The following is a 25,804-nucleotide window of genomic DNA, read 5'->3' on the forward strand; positions in this document are numbered from 1 at the left end:
TAGTCCATAAAATATGGTACATGATTTCATAGACATATACTAGTGAATACCCATTGTAGTTGGAAATGAAGTCCCATGGTACAATTAGTGGCACTGCATAGCATGATCACAGCATCAAGAATCAGCAAAAAGGTGACTACGAGGAAATATTTGAGGTAAATGATATTTTAAACAGCATCAGTGTGACAGATCACTTCATGAAGTAGGAACCCTCACTAAGGCACACACCAAGCACTAAACTTATTTTCCTTGGTTGCACTCTCAATTTTTGAATTTCACAATTTTGTATGGAAAACTGAAAAGTTAATGGAATATGTAGCTTAATAAACAACACTAAGAAGCTAACTATGAAAAGAAACAGCACTTTAAAGTTCTACAGTATGAGTAAATTTATACTGGGCTAGAGTATAGGTCCTCACAAGCAAGTACAAAAGTTGAGTGCAAGCCTCCTAAATGTGACTTCTTCAGTCAGTTGTGGAGGTGGCAAATAAGGAATGGCACAAAAATGAAGGTATATAGCAGGTATTCAACATTTACAGCTTAAATAAAAAACTTAGAATATTCTCAAAATTTGGAGAATCTCACATAGAATGGATGAATGATTACTAAAACAAATCTACAGGAATAAGCCTAAATGTTTCCATAGAGTAGGCAGAACAAAGAGATGTGAAAAGATCAAATCTGAATATTCAGTAGTCTGAAGGGTCTACACCTTTCCTCATGAAAAGGCATGAAAAATGTTTATATGAAACTCAAAAGACAAAAGACATTAACAATAAAATAATAAAATGTAATAATCCTCCAGTTGTACATCTAGAGGGTTTCATTCTTGCCAGCATGTAAGTTTTTCTTTTTTTTTAATATCACATTCAATCAACTTGTGACTTATTATGCAAAACAGCATTACAGATGTTAGTTCCAGGCAGAGTGAGCTTTCTTGTACAGTGAGTGCTTTAAAAAGAAATTATATGAAAAATTATCTTTGAAATGGTACTCACAATCCATTATTATTGTAAACCACTAACAATGAGTTCTTAATTACTTCCAAGTAGGATGTCAATTCACTACACATCTTACACTCATAATCAGGGCCAAAAATTTTGGTTTTTGTCTCTTAAGTATGACATTTCTGTGGCACCTCGCACAAGCTCAAAAAAATCTTTAGAAGAGTAATACAACATTCTATACTTCATAGTATGCTATGAAGAACTGACTTATCAACAATGGGAACTGTAATGATCAGTGGAGGCTTGAATCATCCAACAATCAATTGGGAAAATTACAGTTTTGTTAGTGCTGGGCATGATAAGACGTCCCGTAAAACTTTACAAAATGCCTTCTCTGAAAACTACGTAGAACAGATAATAAGGAACCCCACTCAGGATGGAAATATATTGGACCTAATGGCAACAAATAGACCTGACCTCTTTGATGATCTCCATATCAAAACTCGTATCAGTGACCATAACATGGTTGTGGCAACAATGATTACCAAAGTACAAAGGGCAACTAAATCAAGCAGAAAGACATATACGATCAGTAAACTACATAACAAATCAGCAGTGTCATATCTCAATGTGGAACTTGAAACTGTGAGCACAGGGCAGGAGCACATAGAGGAGTTCTGGTTCAAGCTTAAAAGAATAGTTGACTAAGCACTGGATAGATACGTAACCAGTATATTAGTTCATGATGGGAGGGGACCTTCATGGTATTCAATCACTGTATGGAAACTCCTAAAGAAACAGAGATTACTGCATAATAGATGTAAAACAAAGTGTATGGCTATAGATAGATAGACACTGTATTCAACATATTTGGGTGTCAAGAGAGCAGTGCTTGATGCCAACAATGACTACCACAGCAGAATATTGTCCAGTGATATTTCACAGAACCAAAAGAAATTCTGGACATATGTAAAGGCTGTTAGTGGCACAAAAGTTAGTGCCCAGTTTCTAACAAATGAGATAGGAACTGAAACTGAGGGTAGCAAAGCAAAAGCTGAAATGCTTAACTGCATTTTTAGATGTTTCTTTACAAATGAATACCCAGGAGAGTTGCCCCAATTTAATCCTTGTACCTTTAATCCTTGCCTGGATACAAAATGTAGACTGGCTATGGCAAGGATAGCTTTTCTGAAGAAGAGAAATTTGTTAACATTGAATATAGATTTGAGTGTCTGGAAGTCCTTTCTGAAAGTATTTGTATGGAGTGTAGCCATCTATGGAAGTGAGACATGGATGATAAATAGTTTAGACAAGAAGAGAATAGAAGCTTTCAAAATGCAGTGCTACAGAAGAATGCTGAAGATTAGATGGGTTGATCACGTAACTAATGAGGAGGTACTGAGTAGAGTTGGGGAGAAAAGGAGTTTGTGGCACAACTTGACTAGAAGAAGAGATCAGCTGATAGGACATGTTCTGAGGCACCAAGAGATCACCAATTTAGTACTGGAGGGAAGTGTGGAGCGTAAAAATTGTAGAGGGAGACCAAGAGATGAATATACTAAGCAGATTCAGAAGGATGTAGGTTGCAGTAGTTACTCGGGGATGAAGAAGCTTGCACAGGATAGAGTAGCATGGACAGCTGCACCAAACCAGTCTCTGGACTGAAGACAACAACAACAACGACAACAACAACCCCCTGAAAGATGAGTGAAGTAAGTGTTAATGTCAGTGGTGTTGAAAAACAGCTGAAATCGTTAAAACTGAACAAAGCTCCAGGCCCTGATGCTATACCTGCCAGATTCTATACCAAATTTCTGGCTGAGTTAGCCCCTCTTCTAACTATAATCTATCATAGACACCTTGAACAAACAATCATGCCCAGTTCTTGGAAAAATGCACAGGTTACACCCATCTAAAAGAAGGGTAGTAGAAGTGATACACAAAACTACTGTCCAATATCCTTGACATCAATTTGTTGTAAAATCTTAGAATATATTCTGAGCTCAAACATAATGAGGTATCTTGAACAGAATGATCTCCTCAAAGTCAAGCAGCATGGATTTCAAAAACACTGATCATGTGAAATCCAACTATCACTTTTCTCACAAGACATGCTGAAAGCTTTGGATCAAGTCAAACAAGAAGATGCAGTATTTCTTCATTTCCAAAAAGCATATGACTCAGTCCCATGTCTAAACTTACTGTCAAAAGTATGACCATATGGGGTATCATGTGAAATTTTTGACGGGATCGAAGACTGTTTGGCAGGGAGACACAGCACATTATCTTGGATGCAGAGTCATCATCAGATGTATAAGTAACTTTGGGTGTGCCCCAGGGAAGTGTGCTGCGACCCTTGCTGTTCATGCTGTAAATTAATGACCTTGCAGACAATATTAATAGTAAAATCAGGCTTTTTGCAGATGATGCAGTTATCTATAATGAAGTACTATCTGAGAGACACTGCATAAATATTCAACGTGTTGCAAATACTGGCAACTTGCTCTAAATGTTTAAAAATGTAAAATTTTGCACTTCACAAAATGAAAATACTTAGTGTCTTATGGCTATAATATCAAAGAGTCACTGTTGGAACTGGCCAACTCATACAAATACCTGTGTGTAACATTTTTTAGGGATACAAAGTGGAATGACCATATAGGTTCAGTCTTGTGTAAAGCAGATGGTAGACTTCAGTTTATTGGTAGGATACTGGAGAAGTGCTCTTAGTCTAGAAAGGAGGTTGCTCACAAATCACTCATGTGATTGGTTCTAGAATATTGCTTGAGTGTGTTGGACCCGTACTAAACAGGATTAACATGGGATATAGAATATATGCTGATAAAGGTAGCACGAATGGTGACAGGTTGGTTTAATCTGTGGAAGAGTGTAACAGAGTTTCTGAATGACCTGAACTGGGAGACTCTTGAAGACAGACATACAGTATCCCGAGAAAGTCTATTAAAAAAGTTTCAAGAACTGGCTTTAAGTGATTACTCTAGGAATATAATACAACCCCATATGTATCACTCACACGGAGATCATCAGGATAATATTAGAATAATTACTGCACGCACAGAGGCATTCGAACAATCATTCCTCTCATGCTCCATATGTGAATGGAACAGGAAGAAACTCAAATAACTGGTTCAATGGGACATACCCTCTGGCACGCACTTCTCGGTGGTTTGCAGAGTATATATGTGGATGTAGATGTAGGACAACAGTCATATTAAAAATTACCAAATATGCCCAAATAACATTCAGACAAAATGGCTCCAATAAATAGATCACACAAATTGTAATATAAACAGACCAACTATATACAAGCAAATTAGGAGCATATCATCATTTAAAGTGGGTCTTGAATCCTGTCTGTTAGAGAAAACACACCATAGTGTAAACAAATATTGTGTACCACAAAAATTTAAAGAGTCTATTTAAATACTAAATTTGCTTAAATATTCACATAAATGTAAATATATATAAATATATGATCATAATAGAGGGAAACATTCCATGTGGGAAAAATATATCTAAAAACAAAGATGATGTGACTTACCAAACGAAAGCACTGGCAGGTTGATAGACACACAAACAAACACAAACATACACACAAAATTCAAGCTTTCACAACCAACGGTTGCTTCATCAGGAAAGAGGGAAGGAGAGGGAAAGATGAGGGAGAGAGTAAGGAGTCCTTCCAATCCCGGGAGCGGAAAGACTTACCTTAGGGGGAAAAAAGGACAGGTATACACTCGCACACACACACATATCCATCCGCACATACACAGTCACAAGCAGACATTTGTAAACGCAAAAACGCAAAAAAAAAAATATATATATATATATGATCACAATTGTCTGTTTAAATGGTTGTTGTATGTTTAAATATGAGTAAAATCAAGCTGGCCTATCATCAACTCACAACATACCATCCCATTAATTGATGACTCTCATCAAGTCAACATGTTCATAATATTAGGCTATAAATTAAATTGTCTAAGATTGGATCATGTATCACTGTAAAATAACTAATTAAACATATCAATGCATGTACAATATAATATTTCAGATTCACCCAAGAATATATACCTTAATCAGTTTTAGTACAGACTTCATTTGATCTGTACCAAGAAGCAGATATTTCTCCTGGTGCCAGAAAGATAATCGGAAATCTTTATCATTGCTAATGGATTTGGGAACTGCATACCACTTCTGCAATCAACAATAAAAAATAAAGATGAGCTGATTCATATGTAATAGGAAGGTATGTAGCATTATAAACATAACAAAATGTTACATAAATAGGAATTGTTTCCAGAAACTATCATAGTAATTGTTTCTTAGTAACACGCAATAACAAAAAAATATTCTATGCATTATCCTTCTCAGTTGTGATTAGTAGACTAGTTATGAAGAATAATGCCACTTACTTACAGAACTACATGTAATGATACTAAAGAAAACACAAAAGAATAATAATATTAACATTAATGAAATTAACAAAAATTTCATTTGCCTCACACACACACACACACACACACACACACACATACACACACACACATACACACATTTACACACATTGTTAACCACCTCAGGCACAATAGAGGATTTGTGGTTCTGTAAGATTTTCACTATACTGAATGGTATGAAGTGCCGCCATGTGCACTGAATTTATTTTGAGCTCTGTATTCTATTTTTTCATCTCATGTTACTATTATCTTATTATATAAAAACTTTTGTTAGTCATTAAAAATTATCAAACATTTATGTAGGTCTCCAAAAATTCATGCATCTACAGCTGCAAGTACTTTGGTGTTTTCTCCAAATTTTGCCATTAATATCCTTGTTCAGACAATAATCTCCTCTAATTTTATTGAACATATATGTGAGAAAAGGAAAATTTTTGAACCTTTTTGGGAGCTACTGACCTCTGTGCATAAAATATTTTATAGTAAAACGATGGCTGTGACATACAGTTGTGTATTCTATAAAACTTGTCTGTGATACACGGTCTGGAAAATCGTTTTACCATAACTGCAGTAGGGAGGAACTTAGGTGATAAGTGCAATATTTTAGTCTTTTTCTGCTCATTGGCCTGTTTGGTCTAAGGAAGAGTTTATACCACACAATTGCAACATAACTCATACAAAATTGACTGATGTAACACAACATTGTGTTTGTATATATTATAACTATCATATCTTATTCCACTTAGTTTCCTCCTTCAGTTGTTGCTGTTGTTGTTGTTGTGGTCTTCAGTCCAGAGACTGGTTTGATGCAGCCCTCCATGTTACTCTAATCCCGCGCAAGCTTCTTCATCTCCAAGTAACCATACAGTAAAGCTGCATGCTCTTGGGAAAAATTATGGCTGTAGTTTCCCGTTCCTTTCAGCCATTCGCAGTACCAGCACAGCAATGCCGTTTTGGTCAACGTTATAAGGCCATATCAGTCAGTCATCCAGACTGTTGCTCCTGCAACTACTGAAAAAGCTGCTGCCCCTCTTCAGGAACCACATGTTTGTATAGCCTCTCAACAGATACCCCTCTGTTGTGGTGCACCTATGGTACAGATATCTGTATCACTGAGGCATGCAAGCCTCCCCACAGGCGGCAAGGTCCATGTTGCATGGGGGAAGGATATATTGTATCCATTTGTCATAAAATTCCCATATTTAAATGTTCATTACGTGAGTCTGTTAGCAAGTATAACCCTGAAAAAAGAACAGTTTGAGACAAATAACGGAAAATCCAGGATGGAATAATGACAATGTTATGAGAAGGATAGATTGCTACTCACCATATAGTGATGTTGAGTCACAGACAGGCACAACAAAAAGACTGTTACACAAGTAAGCTTCCAGCCAGAAAGCCTTCTTCTGAAATAGTCAACTAACTCACACACACACACACACACACACACATTCATGCAAACAATGCAAACACAACTCACACACACTTGATCATTGTCTCTGGCTGTTGACGCCACACTCAGTGGCCAAAGACAGGGGTCTTGTGTGTGTGAATTGTGTTTGCATGAAAGCGAGTGTATTGACTATTTCAGAAGAAGGCCTTTTGGCTGAAAGCTTAACTGTTTAGCAGTCTTTTGTTGTGCCTGTCTGCAACTCAAAATCTCCGCTTTAAGAAGAGTAGCGATCTACCCTTTTCATAACATTTAACAGTTTCAGAAATAAATTTCTGAATAACCTTAAGGAATCAGTAAATATTATTGCAGTGTTTTCTCTCATTATAAAACAAATCTCTTTCTTGACCATTGAAGATTTAGTTCTTATGGGAAATTTCTAATCCTTGTAACAGATCAAGAAATAAAAAAAGAATCAGCAGGTTAATTTCAAGATACACCCTAGTTGTTATGCAAATTGTGTGCTGGGGAAACTACTGAGAGTCACTTATCACACATACTAACCCTATCTCACGTACTATCATCTCCCTTGGATACTATCCTCTCCATTGGATACTATCCTCTCCCTCCAATACTTTCCCACTTCTCCTGGAAGAGGAACTGAACTGTGAGTGGCAAATCAGTAAGAGATCTAAGGGTCTTTCACAGGAGAAGAATGGACCAAGGAGAACTTGACACAAATCACTCATCCCACTTTTCAAAAAATTTGAGCTGCTGTCTCCAACTGAAAATAAAACTGCAGCACACTTCACCTTTAGGAAAGTCTACTGAGTCTCTTAATTATCAGCAGTTTAAATGTAGGACAGATAATGGTAACACTCAGAGAAATAGCAGCAAGGGAGGAGAAGGATCACTTTGTGCAATCAGTGAGTATGCCAAAGGAGCTCATTCCATATGTTGAAGAGTTGTTATGACAGTTATTACGAGAGCATGGTGCAACTACTTGCAGACTGAGATGCGCTTGTGTAGTGTTGCAAATATTGATGGTAACACTGATGTCATTCCTACCTGAGTGACATCAAACAAACATTAAAAAATTTATAATTCAATAATAAATAATTTCAAAGATTATAATTCAATGTACTTACATCAGAATGATTTAAAAACATCCTGACAAATTTTTTTTGTTGTATACATATTTTATAAGACTGTGACAATGCAACAATGTATTTCTCTATTGATCTGGAGTTTTGCACTGCTGATTACTGTGATTTTTAACCTGCCAGCCAGTGATTACAAGAAGATAGGATCTGCATTGTCAAAAGCCTTGTTGTACCTTATTGTAGTAATTAAATACAACACATAAGAGAAATTTTGTAACTGAGCTCTGTGACTAAAGTAATATAAATGTCTAATGAGCCTTGAGAGCTGATGGATGAGGAACATGATCTTTTCATACTGATGTTATTCTGTTGTACATATCAGAGAACAGTACATTGATGTAACATGCAGTAAGGACATTACGATTCAAGAAAATTTTAGTGAGCTTTCAGAAATGGTGGGTGGGGAATATGGTCCTGTCATAATGATGTTATTTGTATTTTACACATTCATAAGTAAATTGATGTAATATGCAACCAATAAATTACAATATAAGAAGGTTTCTTGGAAAGAAAATATTATAGTATTCAGTGAATTTATTTGTTTGTAATTGTGAGTACGAAATTACTGATACTCTTCTGTGGAAAGAAAAGTAACAAAAATATAAATAAATAAATGTGAGATTAAGAGGAAACAACACAAACATCTATTCTACCAACCAATGGTTGTCATCTCTGACTTAATAACTAAGAATTTTGTTTTTTTACTGTCAATGATTAATCTCATAATGGTCTCTTCTTTTTGACATTTAATCATTACAAGAAACTTTATTTGATGAGAAACATTATTCAAAATGAAAAGAAAGACAAAACTGCTACCAGTTATTACTCTATTATATTGCTGCTAAATGAAAGAAAAATATGCTAAACTCTCAATAAAAATCAAAACCATTGAGGGACACCCCTTCATGTCATCATTTTACAGGATGATTAAAAAGAGGACACAGAAACAGAAGAAAACAAAATCAGTAATTGGAGGAAGACCAAGTCATAGTGTATTTTATGGATTCTGAGGAAATTCTTGCATTCACAAACATTTTCTTTGTGGTACAGGTTAAAACTTTGAGAAATGAGTCGACATTATTATTCTGGCCACTGAAATAGCTGTATGTGGAGTGTATGAAGTAAAGCCATCACCTACAACATTCAAGAATAATTTATAACTGCTGCCAATGGAGAGCAGCCACGATGATTGGGGGCCACAGTTTTTCTGCCTTTGTTGTTAAGACCACAAAGATCTAATTCAAAAACACTGTGAGTCATTTTCAAAACAGCATTGCAAAAATAATGTGATACTGACAGCTGCTATAGGTGGTGCAATAATTTAAGCAAATTTGTTTGTGACCTATGTAAATGTTATCTTCTCAATTGAAAAGCATATATCGGATTTTATTGTGGTTTTGCAGTGTGACAAGATATTGAAGTGAAATCTTAGTTTCTTCCAGTGCATACAATGTTCAAATAACTTACAGGAATGCAGCCAGGTGACATCAAAATATCAGCAGTTGTTGATGGCATCACCCAATGCTTTCCACTTTGTTATTTGAACAAGTTATTGGAGCTTTACCACTGCAGGTGAGGAAATGTAGTTCCAATTTAATATTTGTTAAAGTGGTTTTTTATGTATCCAAATCATTTTAGTTATGTGTTATTAAATTAAATGAAACATATACTTTGTAAATCTCTTGATTTTTATTTTGTTTAATTTCCATTGTAAATGAGAACAGCTCACTGTAGTAATAAAATAAACGAAAAAAGATTGTGTATCTGCAGTATAATATGTTATCCTGAAACACTTCACTTTTTGATTTGTCATTATGAAGAACACACACACACACACACACACACACACACACACACACACACACACACACACACTGAAATTACATGATACATTATGTACATAATAACAATACCTGTGCTGGAGGTATAAATAAATTATAATGCATTGAGAACACTCCCACACAATTATACTTTATCTTATGACAATGAAGTGATTTTATCTCTTGAAAATATTTATATCTTGATGCATTACTTGCTAAAAGGAAATATTAAAAAGAAAAGGGAGTAAATGAATCATTATGGCTCGCTCAAGAAGCACTCCGATAATCCTCAAAAAACTGTGACAACACATTACCAAAACTGAGAATAAACATCGTCATTTACATGAGACACTCAGCTGACTAAAAGGAATCAGTTTTTCTCTTATGCCAGTAAATGAACCTACAACTAAAAGAAAATAACTGTTTCATGTTCCAAAGTCTGATAATTAATGTGTCCTAAGCACTGGTGAAAATTATTTTTCTGAGTGCGACAGCAAATTCTGAAACCAAATTTTCATAAAACAGGCATAATCCCATTTCTGGTTACACGATTACAATTATAGAAAAAAATGGAGATCCAAGGGTCAAGAAATAAGCACTGATCTAGTCAACTTTGATGGAGGTTGCTGAGGTTTACGTCACAACCACGTTTATTATTTGTGCAAATCCAAGATTTTAACTGAAAGTGTTGCTGTTGCAGGAATCTGTGAGCAGTCCAGTGTGAGCAGTGTGTGACCACAAAGCAAATTCATGAGATATGCAGTGATAGCTGATGGTAACAGCCAGATACTGACTGGTGTCTAAACGACCACCTACAATATACTAGACCAGCGAGTTCAACTGATACTGACAGAAGGATGTTCCAGGGTCACAGAGAAGAGTCTGAGCAGTTCGCATTTCTAAAAGTAGTGAGGTCATTCTGCTGTAGCTAACTTAAGAGTTTAGATTAAAATAATTATCACCATAGAAGGAAGTTTGAGGAATATGGCATACTTTTGGCATTAAGAAACATGTTTTAATCTCTCACATATGTTTGAAAGAACATCATACCTGTTTGAAAGAACAGACACTACATATATATAAATGGTCTCTTCATGGTGGATGCATACTAGGCTCAAACACTTACAGGAATTGATGAAATATTGTGAGTAATGATAATAATTGGCAGGGGCACTGCTTAGTAGTACATGGATAAGTTGAAAATTTGGGTCTGACAGGAGACATGCTAGGTAGTCTGTGCAGCTGCAATGACCAGTGTTCGGATTGCTTTGTGGTAAGAGCATCCACCCAGTAAGCAGGAGACCTGGCTTTTAATCCCAATCCAGCACAAATTTTTAGCTTCCCTCAGTCATTTAAATCAGTGCCTACTCACGGCCAATCCTGTAATTCCTTTGTGTTTTAATTTTAATATTGAAATCCGATCACAAATAACAAAATAAATTTTTTTTGTGTGATGTAATTTCAGACTTTTTTCTTCACTTCTACTGCACAAACCTTGATTCTTGCCAAATTTTGCGATTCTAGGGAAGTACTCTATAGATTTTGATGAGTGAGACTGTGACAATCAAAACACACAAAATAAATTGTCGAATCTTTCAACTGCATTGACTTAGAAGCTTACATTTATTACACTGCCAAGGGACCATAGTGAACAGAAAGTCAGGAAAAAAGAATTAGTGATTTCATTACAAACCTGCAGTTTTCAGATCTTTTGTTTGGCTGTACTGTGAAATCCCGATGCTGCCAATTTCATCATCCTAGGGCAACGGGAAGTATCCTATAGGTTTTGATAAGTGGGTATACAAGTGTCAAAATATGTGACATAAATGGCTGTATCTTTTGATTACACAGACTTGTGTGCTCTGATCAGTCAAATATTCTTTATCTTTTGTAATTGTCTGGTACCAATACTGCAATGGGTTGTAAATGGCATGGAAAGCTTTAAGACTGACTACAATAACAGCATTTCATCTTCTTTCACCCCAACCCACCTCCAATAAGGACAATGAAGTCTTATCATCTGGATTCAATGTACAAATTATGTGTTTTGGTTGGTTGATTTGGGGGAGGGGACTAAACAGCAAGGTAACCGGTCCCATTGCATTAGGGAAGGATAGGGAAGAAAGTTGGCCATTCTCTTTCAAAGGAACCATTCCAGCATTTGCCTGAAGTGAATTAGGAAAATCACAGAAAAACTAAATCAGGATGGCCACATGCAGGTTTCAACCGTTGTCCTTCCAAATATGAGTCCACTTTGTTAACCACTGTACCAACTTGCTCATTACAAATTAAGTAAACATATACATTACTTGTAATGGTTGCTTCCTAAATTAAATCATAAACTGGCAAAATTGTATTGATCCTGCCAGAGGGACTCTAAAATTGTTTGTCGACAAAGTGTTAATGAAACAAGTATTAGTACACATATAAGTGAATTTTCTGATATTTACAAATGAGATGAACATCATAGTTAAATATATGAACAATAATGCTAAATTAGGAAAGGAACTTCACAACGTATACATAAATGTAGACACTTTGGTGTGCAGAAATGGGAGAAAATGCCTAATCAAATTCTATTATTTTAAAAATATGACCAGAACAGTAAGATTAATGTTATGATGTGTATACCAGTAAAAGAGGTGTCACTGCATGTAATGTGACGCTGTGAGTGGCTATGACTGTATTGACACGCGTAACATGCGATGCATTGGATTCATTGTCATTGATCGTGTTCCATACAGTCCTGACTTTGCACCATTTGATTTTCATCTGTTTTCAAAGCTTAAAGAACACCTTTGAAGACTTCACTTTGATAGTGATGAAGTGGTGCAAGCAGAGATGAGGTTGTGGCTCAGTGAACAAAGTCAATCATTCTACAGTGACAGTATCAACAAACTGGTCTCTCATTTGGAGAAATGTGTTTCTCACCCAGGAAACTATGTTGAGCAATGAATATGTAGACATGGGAAATAAAGATGTAGAATGTTAATGAAATTTGTTTTATTTACAGAAAACTTTAAATCTAGAACAGCCACAGTGAAAATAATAATATGTAATTGATTGACCATTCATACAGTATAACACTGGTGCTTACATAAAGGTGTTAATGCTATTAACATATAAAACTGAACAAATAGTCAAATAGTCTGCAATGTCTGTAAATAAATAAATAACAGCTGTTGCAGACAATTTGCCTTTTCATTCAGTTTTATATTTTAATAGCTATAACACCTGTATGTAAACACCTGTGGTATACTGTATGAATGGTCAATCAATTATGTTGTTTTATTTAAAAAGATTTAAGAACTTTCACATCAAAAAATCCAGAGACATTACTTTTCATCACATCCTCATATATTAATAAATAAATGGAAAACTTTTTTAGCAAAAATCTTAAAAAGTTATTGCCTTATTTACTTCAAATGTTTACACGATACTCTTCTAATAAACATTCAGCAGAAACCTGTATATTAGGAAAGTTGTGTTTATGGCTTTCTGGCTTATGATTAGAATACTACTACTACTACTACTACTACTACTACTTCATCAAGAAGTTTATAATGCTACTCATTTGCATATTAAAACTATGCAAAATAATGTCACTGAAGTTATTATCCTGATATACTTAGCAGTTGGAGAGATCCCTCTCACACTGTGCATACAATGACCCCAATCAATTTACTCATTCAGTTTATGTGAATCAATGTTTCATTTTCAGTAACAATAAAGAAGGCACAAAGTTGGACATTCAAATATGTTGGAATTGATCCATGATCAGAATGTTTTGACAATCGTCAATTGCAAGTGCCCTTTCACTAATAGTTTAGAAAACCAGTTCATATTCTTATCACACAGTATCTAAAAAATGAAAAATATTTCAGAGCACCAGCTATGTTGCAACAAGGAGCCTAAATTTGTGTCCTAACACAGTTTGCAGGGATATCCCAGATTACGACATATATCCAGTTCTCGTACATACTTAACAATTGTGAAGCACTGCTGGGCTGACAAGTTATATTACAATACCACTTCAGTAGTTTCAGTGCTAACATTTCAACAGAAAACATTTTCACTTTACAACTAATTCTCAGCTATCATTGTACTAATAACTGGGAATGTAATCATTTACACAAAAGGTCACTAAATCTGTAAGGCAATTTTGGAACAACATTTAAGTGCAAATAATGTACTTTTCTGTGCCAATAACTTTACAAATTTCGTGAAAATAATATTGTAATTATAAATTATGCAAAAGTATATGCGTACTTTCAGAAAGTAAATTGTTCACGCTATGCTTGTTAGCCTTATATTTGAATGCCAACCTTCTAGAGCAAACGGGCATTAAAAACTTAGCCATTTTAGTTAAATGTTATCTATAAAATCCATATAATGGTGACTACAATATCATATGAAGTATGTGCTATGCTTTGAGTTTTGGAGTGCCTCTTCCCAGCAGCTCCCAGTAGAATAGTAACTAAGTAATGCTGATATGACAACTTGCTTCTGTATTAATTACACTCTCTCAGGTTCAGGTACAATAGCACTTAAATGACACTCATATAAGCATTTGCTTCTGCATACAGTACAATGCTCGGTTACCACTATCCCACATACTGTTACCTTGGCCATGGTGCCCATGCTCCTTAATTTTTGCATACGTGTATAAACTCGTTTATGCTGGCACCAGATCTGAAGGTTGCATAGAATTCAAAGTTTAGCCTTCCAATCCATTGTTGAGTTAAAATTTAGTGGTGTTCTTTTCCTTTAAGGTAATATAAACTATCTTACTGGTGCATAATTTTGCACAATTTTATAAGCCTAAATTGTGGGCTACAACTTACAGAATCTTAGTACATATCTTCTCCTTTCAAGATTATGGAAAATGTGAGTGAAGGTTGAACTTTATAAATAGCACTGCTTTATAGAAAAATATGATAGACTAGTAAGTTGAAATCAAACAAATTGTAGATGAAAGCCCCCCCACAAACCAGAGGCCATGTGGATAAGCACACTTCTTCAGAAATGCTCTTCTTGCAACTTCAAGTCTACATTTTATGTCTTCTCTTTTGTGGCATCATCATTTATTTTACTGCCCAAATAGCAAAACTCATTTATAACTCTTAGTATCTCATTTCCTCAGAGCTGTTATGTTCTTACAATAATAACTGGCAGCATTCAAGCACAATTTTTGTCCTACACAACTTGATAATATATTTTGAGAGATATTGCTCTCATCACCAGGCTGTAAAATATAGCTCATGGAGTTGAAACACTAAAAATTCTACCAACACAATTATGGTATTCACTATATATATATATATATATATATATATATATATATATATATATATATATATATATATATATATATATATATATATATATATAATAGAGGGAAACATTCCACGTGGGAAAAATATGATGAAACTTACCAAACAAAAGCGCTGGCAGCGCTGGTGTGTGCGAGTGTATACCTGTCCTTTTTTCCCCCTAAGGTAAGTCTTTCCGCTCCCGGGATTGGAATGACTCCTTACCTTCTCCCTTAAAACCCATATCCTTTTGTCTTTCCTTCTCCTTCCCTCTTTCCTGACGAGGCAACCATTGGTTGCGAAAGCTAGAATTTTGTGTGTATGTTTGTGTTTGTTTGTGTGTCTATCGACCTGCCAGCGCTTTTGTTTGATAAGTTTCATCATCTTTCTTTTTATATATATATATATATATATATATATATATATATGGAATGAAAACACATTTGACCTTGGGTCTATGTCTTCTATTACAATCAATGACTGCTGTCATTGGACATTGTCCCAACACATCTGCACACTACACCTGGTCACATCCTGCTGATCTGCCCTTGGAGACCACAGCAGATCACAAAAAATGTATAGGTGTCTTTTTGTTATGCCTCTTGTGCCTGTCTGTGGCTCAAATTCTCCTCTATATGGTGAGTAGCAATCTATCCTTTTCATAACATTTTCGTTATTCAGCCCGGATTTTCCATTGTTTGAATAAACACGGTCTGTCAGACTTTGGTATTTTTGATGGAAAGTAGATTATTAAATAGTTGATAATGAGATGGGTATTATTTTTACATGAATTTAAATTAGATATTAATTACATTAAAGGCTCCCAAAATGTAGTCCCTGATGCACTCTCTCATTTACCATTGGGTATGGCTACTGAAAGGGCATCGAGTTATATTTAATTTTATGTTGATAAGCTATTGTAATATCAAGGTAAAGGTGTAGGCTCAAGCTATTGTAATATCAAGGTAAAGGTGTAGGCTCAGAAAATAAAAGATGGATTGAGATATTTTGGTCAGTCATATCTTGGGAATAGGGAACATTATCAAAAAGACAAAACAAATTGATTATTACTGGAAAATTTTTTTTAGAAAGTAGAGTACAAAAAACTGGAGAGACTACACACTTGCCATAGAAATTGATGACCTTGCATGGTATTTACAAAAATGTTGTAAGTATTTTGAAATTAGGAAATGTACTGACCATATAACTTAAGTCCTATTACTTAAGAATTTAAGTAGAAAAGTGAAAGAGACTTTGTGTATCACAAGTACAAAAAAAGTTGACACTCGGCGCAGTGGCTGATGGGAGCAACTGTAAATGGGAAATGCCGTTACGGTAATTCCCATCAGCCACTGTGCCGAGTGTCACCTTACGTGTAATACTTGTGAATTCCGTCAGAGAGTAACATGTGTCCAATAATACCTGAGGAAGTAAATAATTTAACAGTAGCAGATTTACGTGGGTGTTTGATCGTATTTTAGTGACCATAGAATGTTGATCTAAATATGTAAAATTATAACCATTAAGTTATCAGATATTGCCACAGTAATTAATTGTTTAAAATATTAAGTTTCATAGTGTCTGCTGCTGAAACATTTTCCATCAGCTGTTCTTCAAATAACAGAGGAGTTGCGAAAAATGTATCCATTGTAATGTTTGTTCTGGTTTTTATCAATGTTTTTTTGTGTTTACCAACAATGGTTTAACAAGTTTCTTGTGCTGGCCATTTTTCCACAGCTGTATACAAATTACAGTAGCCCAAAAGGGAAATGCCTTTTACATGCTGCACATTAAGTTTTTTTATTTATCTTGTGCATCCAGCCACAATTCACCTTAGTTACAGTGTATCTTCATTGGGTGTAGTGATACATTAGATTATTTTTTCATTTGCACATACAGGTTATCATTTGTGCTTATAGATTACAGATTTAAAAGAATTCATTGAGGTTTTTATAATAAAATGGGAAAGCACTTACATGTCAGTGCCCAATTCATTATTTTTTACCAGCAGCTTTCTCTCATGTGGTAACCTGATTGAAAGTTTGCACTTTTCCTTTTGGCCACTGTCTTTAATATATAGCAATTGAACTGCTACTTTTTGTGTATATAGTGTCACTTTTTTGTGAAAGTATTGCCGACTTTCTCCAGCTTTACTTTCAACAGTATTCTCTGTGACTATATGTGTGCTAATGTAAGTTCTCTCTCTCTCTCTCCCTCCCTCCCTCTCTCTCTCTCTCTCTCTCTCACTCTCTATCTCCCCCTGCCCCCTGTGTGTGTGTGTGTGGGGGGGGGGGGGGGGTTATACTTTTCCTTTTCTTTCTTTTCTTCTTTTTCACATACGTTTATATTCTTGGGACAAAAATGGGATTTGCGATCATCTGTTGGGATTACTGTCTGTTATATGATCAATCAGTGTAAACAATGAGTAGTTAGTCATATTCACTTGGTCATTTAATAGTATCTTCCTTTCAGAAAGTAATCTCAAATGTACCACAAAAGAGAAAGACATGAAAATAGTTAGAATAAATAACAAAGGACACCTCCTAACCTCACAAGAAAATTTCCACATATACAAAACAAACACTGAAAGGAAGATACTATTCAATGACCAAGTGAATATTGCTAACTACTCACTGTTTAAACTATTTGATCATATAATAGACAGTAATCACAATAGATGATCACAAACTCCATTTCCCTCCCTAGAATATAAATTTATGTGAAAAACCTGGACAAAATAAAAGTGCACTCACTCACTAACTCTCTCTCTCTCTCTCTCTCTCTCTCTCTCTCACACACACACACACACACACACACACACACACACACACAGAAATTACATCAGCACACATACAGTCACAGAAAAAAACTGTTGAATGCAAAACTTGAGAAAGTTGGCAGCACTTACAGAAATAAATGATGCTACACACACAAAAATGGCAGTTAAATTGCTGTATATTGAAAGCAGTGATCAAAAAGATAAGTGCAAACTTTCAGCCAGTTTGTCAACTGAGAGAAAGATGTTGGCTTAAAAGTAATGAATTAGACACTGGTTCAAAAGTGCTTTTCCATTTTATTATAAAAACCTCAACAAACTATTTTAAATCTGTAACCTATAAGTGCAAATGATAGCCTATATCTGCAAATGAAAAAAATCGTGTAATACTTCAGGACACCCACTACAGATGCTGGTAACTAAGGCGAAACATATCTAGGTGCATGAGATAAATAAAAAACTTAATGTGTAGCATGCAAAAGGAATTTTTCTTTTCAACTACAACATTGGTTTGGTTTGTCTAATTTGGGACTTTTCCAGTCCAAACTAAATGATGTGATTCCATATTTTTCTGGTTTGCTGGGAATATACTGAATAAACATGCAACATTCTCTGAAGGGACAAGCAGTTCATCAGCAGGATGCATATTTCATCAGACAATTTCTATGAAAATTTCCCTAATATAGAGAATTTCTGCCATGGTGTCAGTCTCCTGACCTCCTTGGTCCAAATGTCATCAAGTCTCAAGTCCCTTCACATATCTCTGAATCTGTTAACTGAAGATGTGGTAAAGTAAGTAAGACTGGTTATCAAGAAACAGCTGAGTGGCACGTCCAAGTTTCCTCCTTTTCCAGCAATAATTAGGAGTCCAAAATTGCATTCATTTCCTCAGATGTAACATTTCCAAGTTTTATCTCATTGATAATAGGAATGTACTTATCCTCTTCATCAGTAAAAAGCATCACCTCCATGAACATTCTGTATGAGATGAAATATAGTAGTCCCATGTGTTCTTTGGAGTGACAATAGCAGTATCTCTTACCGCACAGGGTGGAATTTTCTTGATATCTTGTACTTAAATCCTGCTACATAGCAGTGAAGTTTTACTCCACAGACTTCCAGTACAGCCAATAAATCAGAACCTCTATAGTCTCTCTCATATGATTCTTCAATTCTTTCTTATATCAGATGCTAGAAGAAACAGATTCATTTTCCTTTGGGATCAGTTGTGTCTGAACTGCTGTCACCTTCCTGATCAAGAAAGGTTGATCTAAAAGCCATTCAAAAATTGCTAATTCAAAATTTTGATCATTTGTGCTGACTACAAATGATGTTCTTTTGCTTCTAATAGACAATGTGGAACAGATGCTGTAAATAACTGATAAAAGTATCCTGCATAATTATTCTGTTCATGAAACTGAACTTATGCTCATCTGAAATAATTTTGGCATAAAAAAATACTCTTACCTTTAAAATGAATACTCAGTTGTAGCTTTCACAGTTCTTCTGACTTTTCAGTAATGAGTGTGACTGTGCCTAACTGCTAATTGTTGTCCATGATCTTGTGAATATAATGTACCATTGAAACAAAAGGTGACTTGTTTGCTAAGGGGTCTAAAAGATCCCTATCATGCATTACATGTGTAAAATTATAAAATTAATTAAGAAAAATAATTAATTTGACTTGCACCAAATAATGGTTTTTTTGGTTTTTTTGAATTTCAAAAGATTAGACAGAATACAAGATCAAATAAACAATTTTTAAGACAGTTATAGCTAAAGAGGTTCTTTGGGGAAGGAGACCAGACAGCGAGGTCATCGGTCTCGTCGGATTAGGGAAGGACGGGGAAGGAAGTCGGCCATGCCCTTTAAAAGGAACCATCCTGGCATTTGCCTGGAGCAATTTAGGGAAATCACGTAAAACCTAAATCAGGAGGGCTGGACGCGGGATTGAACTGTCGTCCTCCCAATTGCGAGTCCAGTGTCTAACCACTGCGTCACCTCACTTGGTAGTTATAGCTAAAATGAAAGGTTGTAGGCTTCAAAAGACAGCTGTTGTGCATCCAAGGATAAGATATCTAGCCCTTCTAGAAATGTTAATAATTCATTAACATTAGTCTATCAACGTATCATATCTCCTTGGTCACTTGGTAAGGTAGCAAATGAACTAATACTTTCACCAAGTGGTTTTTCTTTAAATGGTCATCTAAATATTTTGCCCTTGTTAATTGCTGCTCTATACACTTTTCATAAACACCCCAACTACTATTAAAATAATGGGAGTCTAACAATTTTCACTTTGTCTTTTATGGTCAATGACTAATACTTTCTTTTAAACTTTTCTTGGAAGTAGTTCCACGAAGTGAATTCTTCTAAATGAACAGTTTCTCACTCAGCAGCACCCCCTTCTATGTAAAATCTACTTTTTAGTGCCATCACTACTTTGGGAATGACTTGGAAAGTACTCTCATAAATGTTTTGGGTGGATATCCCGTTCTGGTTTAAATTTTTGGAATTGTTTATTTAATGTAAACCTGATTCTACACAATTTTTTTCTAATTGTTCTTTGTTTTAATTAGATCCTTAGATTTTCCTAGCTCATCCCATTTTTTAAAAAAAAAAGGTTCTGATTACTCAGGGTCAGCTGGCAAGTGTGGTGTACTGACAAATGACTATCTTTTCTTGAACTTTTTGTTCAGTCAAATCTTTCATATATGTCACTCCAATATTGCAAAAGTGGAATCTTTATATTGCACAGCAACAATGGAAATTCCTGGATGGAACAATATGTAAAATAAGGGAAAGGCAACCACTTACCAATAGTGGGCTGATGTATGGAGCACAAAAACATGTAACAGGAACATTACTCTCAAGCTCTTCCGCTTTTTCTTTCACACATGCTAGAACGCAGGCAGCCAAATGCACTCTCCTGTGGCCACAGTGATGGTAGCAACCTGAAAGCTAGTATGAACAGTATTTTCTATCATGTGTTTTTGTGCTACACATCAGCCCACTATTGTTAAGTGGTTGTCTTTCACTTTTCTAATAATTTTTTACTTATCTGAGATTTTTCCTTATGTGATTCAGCAAGATGTTCCTGCATCTTCTGGCTTGACTATCTATTTAAGTGTTTGTTGTATCTCAGTTAATGTTTGTTTCCCCTAAGATCTTAGCGTGTTCATCTATCTTCCCATTCATTGAATCTGTTAAGAAAATTTACTAAAGGGAACTTAAATATAATGTGCATCTCTCTTTACACAATAAACATACTCATTGCATGGACTGATACAGTCAGTAATGAGAGCCCTCTTGATACTGTCGATACAATCGATATAAATGTATAATATGCCTCCTTACATTTATATTGCAATCAACTGTACAAGTTTGTATGTCCAATCTGATATTTCTTATTTAAAGATTCAATATAGCTTTGGATGACTACAGTCAACATTTATCCTAAGATAATTTTTTACTTAGCTTAAGTCTTTCGTTTGAAATAGCTTGGATAACAGATGATTGATTTCTGGTCTTTTCCCTTTAATTTTACCAAACAGGAGCAAATCATCATCGAACACAGTTAAGTAGATCACATAATTTACAGTCATCACTACATAAAAGCAATGTTCATATTTACTTCTTTTCAACCCCAAAACTCATCCAAACAATCATATCATGCTCTAGGACTTTCTCTCAAATAATATAACACCTTAAATAACTTACAAGCACTACCCATTTCATCCTCAAATCCTGGAAGTTGCTTTACATAAATTTCTGAGAAAACGTTACTATTTAGAAAAACAGTCTTTACATCAATCTGTTCTACAAATACACCCTTTTGACAACAGTAATGCACCACAAGTTTTAATGTTAGCATCATAGCAACTGCTGAATAAATGTCATCCATAATTTCTTGCTTTGCTACCGTTACCTGATTTTTTTTTTAACAAAAAAAAATCACTTTACATCAATAACATTTACATTTAGCGCTTTATTTACTAGTTCCAAAGTTTTATTTTTATTTAAGTGTCAAATTTCCTTAACCATAACTTGTTACCAAACTTTTGACTTGTTACTGTTCATCACCTTCTCAAAATTTTCTGGACTATCAGCGCCACAGAAGTTTACATAAATGAAGTTGCTCATGATATAAGCATTAAATATTTCAGTAATTATGCATTCTCTATTTGACCTTCTCAACTCACATTCTTGTTCTTGTTTATGTTTGCTTGAACACTCTTCAATATCCTTTTCTCCCATTTGCTCATGTACAGATTCAATGTCTGTGCTTTTGCACTCAGATTCAACAAAATGTTCATTCCCTGAATAAGAGTAATTTTGGTCAATACAACTGATGTCATCTTCCACAATATCATCTGGTAATGATAACTTTATCATTAATCAGTCATTCCCAAGTCTGTGTTATGATCCCACTCTGAATTCCTCCACTGTTCTGGTACACATTCAAAAACTCGACTTCCATAGAGCTATAAATGTTTAGCATTAGGTTTCTTTCCAAACAATATCTCATTAAGGAGATTTCCTTTCAATAATACTAGCTTAAGTTCTGTTTATATGTTTGCAGAAACTATTACATTCACTGTGAGATATCCACATTTGACCTGGTGTATCCTTCAGATGCACCATTTAATTCATGTACATATGGAGGACATCCATTTAAAATGATTCCTTTCTGTCTTATAAACTGATAAACATATGAATTTAAATATTCCTTTCCATTGTCACAAATCAACTTGTTAATCATAAAATTTATTTTTAAATTTGGTAGTATGGACTCTAGTTGATTTATTACAATCATCATTAAAAGTGAGAAAGTAGCTTTCCCATTCAGATCAGTATGGATAATCTGTAACATTTCTTTTGCTTTGCTTCTATTGCTTTCTAAAGGCAAAATGTAGAATTTACTTTCAATAACACTTCATAAACTCCATTTTAAAATTTATTGACAGAGTATCTACTAACTTGTGATGTAAACTACATTTTTCACTTCAATTGGAAGCCTGTCATCATAAACAGGGAAATAACTAATTATATTTCCTATTTATGTAGCTTTCAAAACTTTAACATTCACATTTCATACATTCATGAGCTCTTTTTAAAGTTATGTACTCAGATAAATAACAGCCATTATTAACAAAGTGATCTGTGCAACCAATATCCAATAACCAGTCAATCTGCATTTTGTTACCAGACTCAATATAATTACATGTCATCATAAGTCATTCCTCCATTACAATGCTGCTAAGGCAATTTCCATTCTGTTGATATTCTCTGTGTCCTCAATGACAACCACCTCTTGAACCACACAATTCACTTCAACCATCTGACCAGTTGTTGTTACTGCCTACACCCAAGATGCCAACAGACATGACCACCTTCTCAGAGATGTCCCAAACGTCCTGATTTTCCACATCCATAATAGCTGCTCCTTGTAACTCATAATGGTTTATGTTTACAGGTGAAACGCATTGTATTTTGCACCTTCATTTCATCCTTGTGTTTTAAATCAATCACTTGAATTTTACGTTTAATGTATCATTGTCAGGATACTCCCTGCTGGCCCAGAATCATGAAATCTGTCATGAAGCAACATTCCACAGTACAACCAAAGGAAAAAATCTGAAAATTGTAGGTTTGTAATCATATCAAATGAAAAAAAAAATTTTGTCATTTGCTACCATCTGTTTGTCAACCTTTTTCTCAAGAACGGGAATGCGAATTGCATTAAAATTTATGTCACATGCTAAGGTCTACGGTCCCTTGGTGGTGAAATAAATGTAAGCTTCTAAATCAAAAAAATGAAAAGATATGGTGACATAAGTCACATATTTTAATACATATCCAATCATGAATACCTACAACATACTTTTCATTGGCCTAGAATCATAAAATTTCACAGTACAAGTACAGGATACACCCAAAAACTAGAGATCTGTAATTATATCACATGAAAAAAAAATTTTTTTGTCATTTGCTATCTGAATGTCTGTCTGTCCATCAGCCTGTTGGGATCCCTTTTCTCAAGAATGGGTAGACATATCAAGATGAAATTTATGTCACATACTAAGGTCTGTTTTCCCTGGTTGTGTTAAACACTTAAGCTTCTAAGTCAATGCATCACACATTTTTAAATTCACAAACTCACTCATCAAAACCTATATGGTACTGCCCATTGGCCTAGAATCATAAAATTTGGCAAGAAGCAAGGTTTCACAGTACAACCAAATAAAAAGATCTGAAAACTATCTGTTAAGAGCTTTTTTTCTCGTGAGTTGGTGGACGTATCCAGTTGAAATTTTTGTCACATACTGTGGTGTATGGTCTCCTGGTCATGCAAAACACTTAAGCTTCTAAGTCAATGCAGTCAAAAGATATGGTCATTTATTTCAAATATTTTAATACTTGCATACTCACTCACCAAAATCTGTTTGGTACTTTTGTTGCTCTAGAATCACCATATTTTTCAAGAAACAAGATTTAGCAGGATAAGTGAAGGAAAAGGTCTGAAACTGTCACTATGTAATTATGTTACACAAAAATATTTCTTTTGTCATTTGGAATCTGACTTCAAACTTGAAATTAAAACATTCTCAACAGTCTTGGAGCTTCCAGGACCAATGTCCTGACAGCATCAATGTCTTTAATAGGCAAAAATCATCAAGATTCTCAATTCCTGATATGCCTGAACTGTCTATACACATAATTAAGTTCTTACAGAATTCTCAGAATGTGAATCCTACTCATACACAGCCACTTTTTATCTCTCTTTTATGTCTAATAACATTTCTTTATAAACTTTCAATATCTGTTTCACTCCAAAGAATAAACATTTATCACTTGCTACAATTCATGCATTGATGCATTGCAAATCGGGTGTAACTTTCAATAAGATAATGAAGATTGCACGACCACTGTCTTGGACAGCTCTTGGATTTCTTCTCCTACTTGGTTCTAATTGCTTTAAAATCCAGAATTGCTATGCCACATTGGCACAAATAATTTGCAGTACAACTTTTAAGTTAACAATTCATATATTCTTTTCCACATACATTAACTGTATTACAAGATCATCTTCAATGCTTCAGGTCTTAAATAAAGTACTGGTAGTCTCACAAAAGATTATTTTTCATCTCTGACAGCATTTATATTTGATATATTAATACTTAGAAAGTCTCCACATCTACAGGAAGGCTGGCAATTCCAACGAATACTTATTTGTGTGTCTGCTGGGTGCCAGGCATTCCAGAACACAAGAGTGACAGCGCGGTCTCTAGCCAATCATTATAATGCTGCTGTTGGTCAAGTGGGTCATTGTGAAAAGTTCGGTGACAGTCACAGGAACTGCACATTCATTGGTGTAAGTCAATGAAGGTTAATGACTTGACACATGCACATAATGTGGCCAAGTTTTGGTCTGCCAGAAAGCAAGTGCAGTGGGTTATAGAGCACCAGCATTGTGTACTCTTCACAGATGAGTTATGGGTTTTCAAGGAGGAGCCTGATGGCAGGATCCATGTTTGTTGTGATATGGAGGCAAGGAATCATTCAGATGTCATTTTCATGCAGAACACATTTGGGGCAGATCAGCCACGATTTGAGGAGACATCAGGCTAAACAGGGAAATACCCCATGTCATTAAGACATCTCCAGCATCAAAAGAACAGTGGTTCTGGGATTATATAGTGGAACATTTTGATTGTGCTTCACACTGTTATAGATCAACACTTGGCCTTACATCGCCCAGGTTGTCAGAGATCATCTCATTTCATTTTTCATTTCATTTCATTTTATTATCTTCCTGTATATCATTTACATGATGTAGGAATTGTCACAACAAAGTTATCATACTAGTACAAGTACTACAGACATAATAATGGAATATCACTTTCAAGGCATATAA

General features: G+C 35.0%; 1 protein-coding gene across 1 annotated transcript in view; it reads right to left on the reverse strand.

Annotated features, from left to right (window-relative positions):
* Positions 1-25,804, reverse strand: part of LOC124789625 (cyclic GMP-AMP synthase-like receptor) — a 285,521-nt gene that overhangs the window by 75,527 nt on the left and 184,190 nt on the right. Inside the window, exon 7 of the mRNA XM_047257043.1 lies at positions 5,043-5,165. Coding sequence (XP_047112999.1) covers positions 5,043-5,165 — 123 coding nt within the window. The remainder of the gene's footprint in view (positions 1-5,042; positions 5,166-25,804) is intronic.

Source organism: Schistocerca piceifrons, chromosome 3 (genome assembly GCF_021461385.2).
Source record: "Schistocerca piceifrons isolate TAMUIC-IGC-003096 chromosome 3, iqSchPice1.1, whole genome shotgun sequence".
NCBI classification, from domain to species: Eukaryota; Metazoa; Arthropoda; class Insecta; order Orthoptera; family Acrididae; genus Schistocerca; species Schistocerca piceifrons.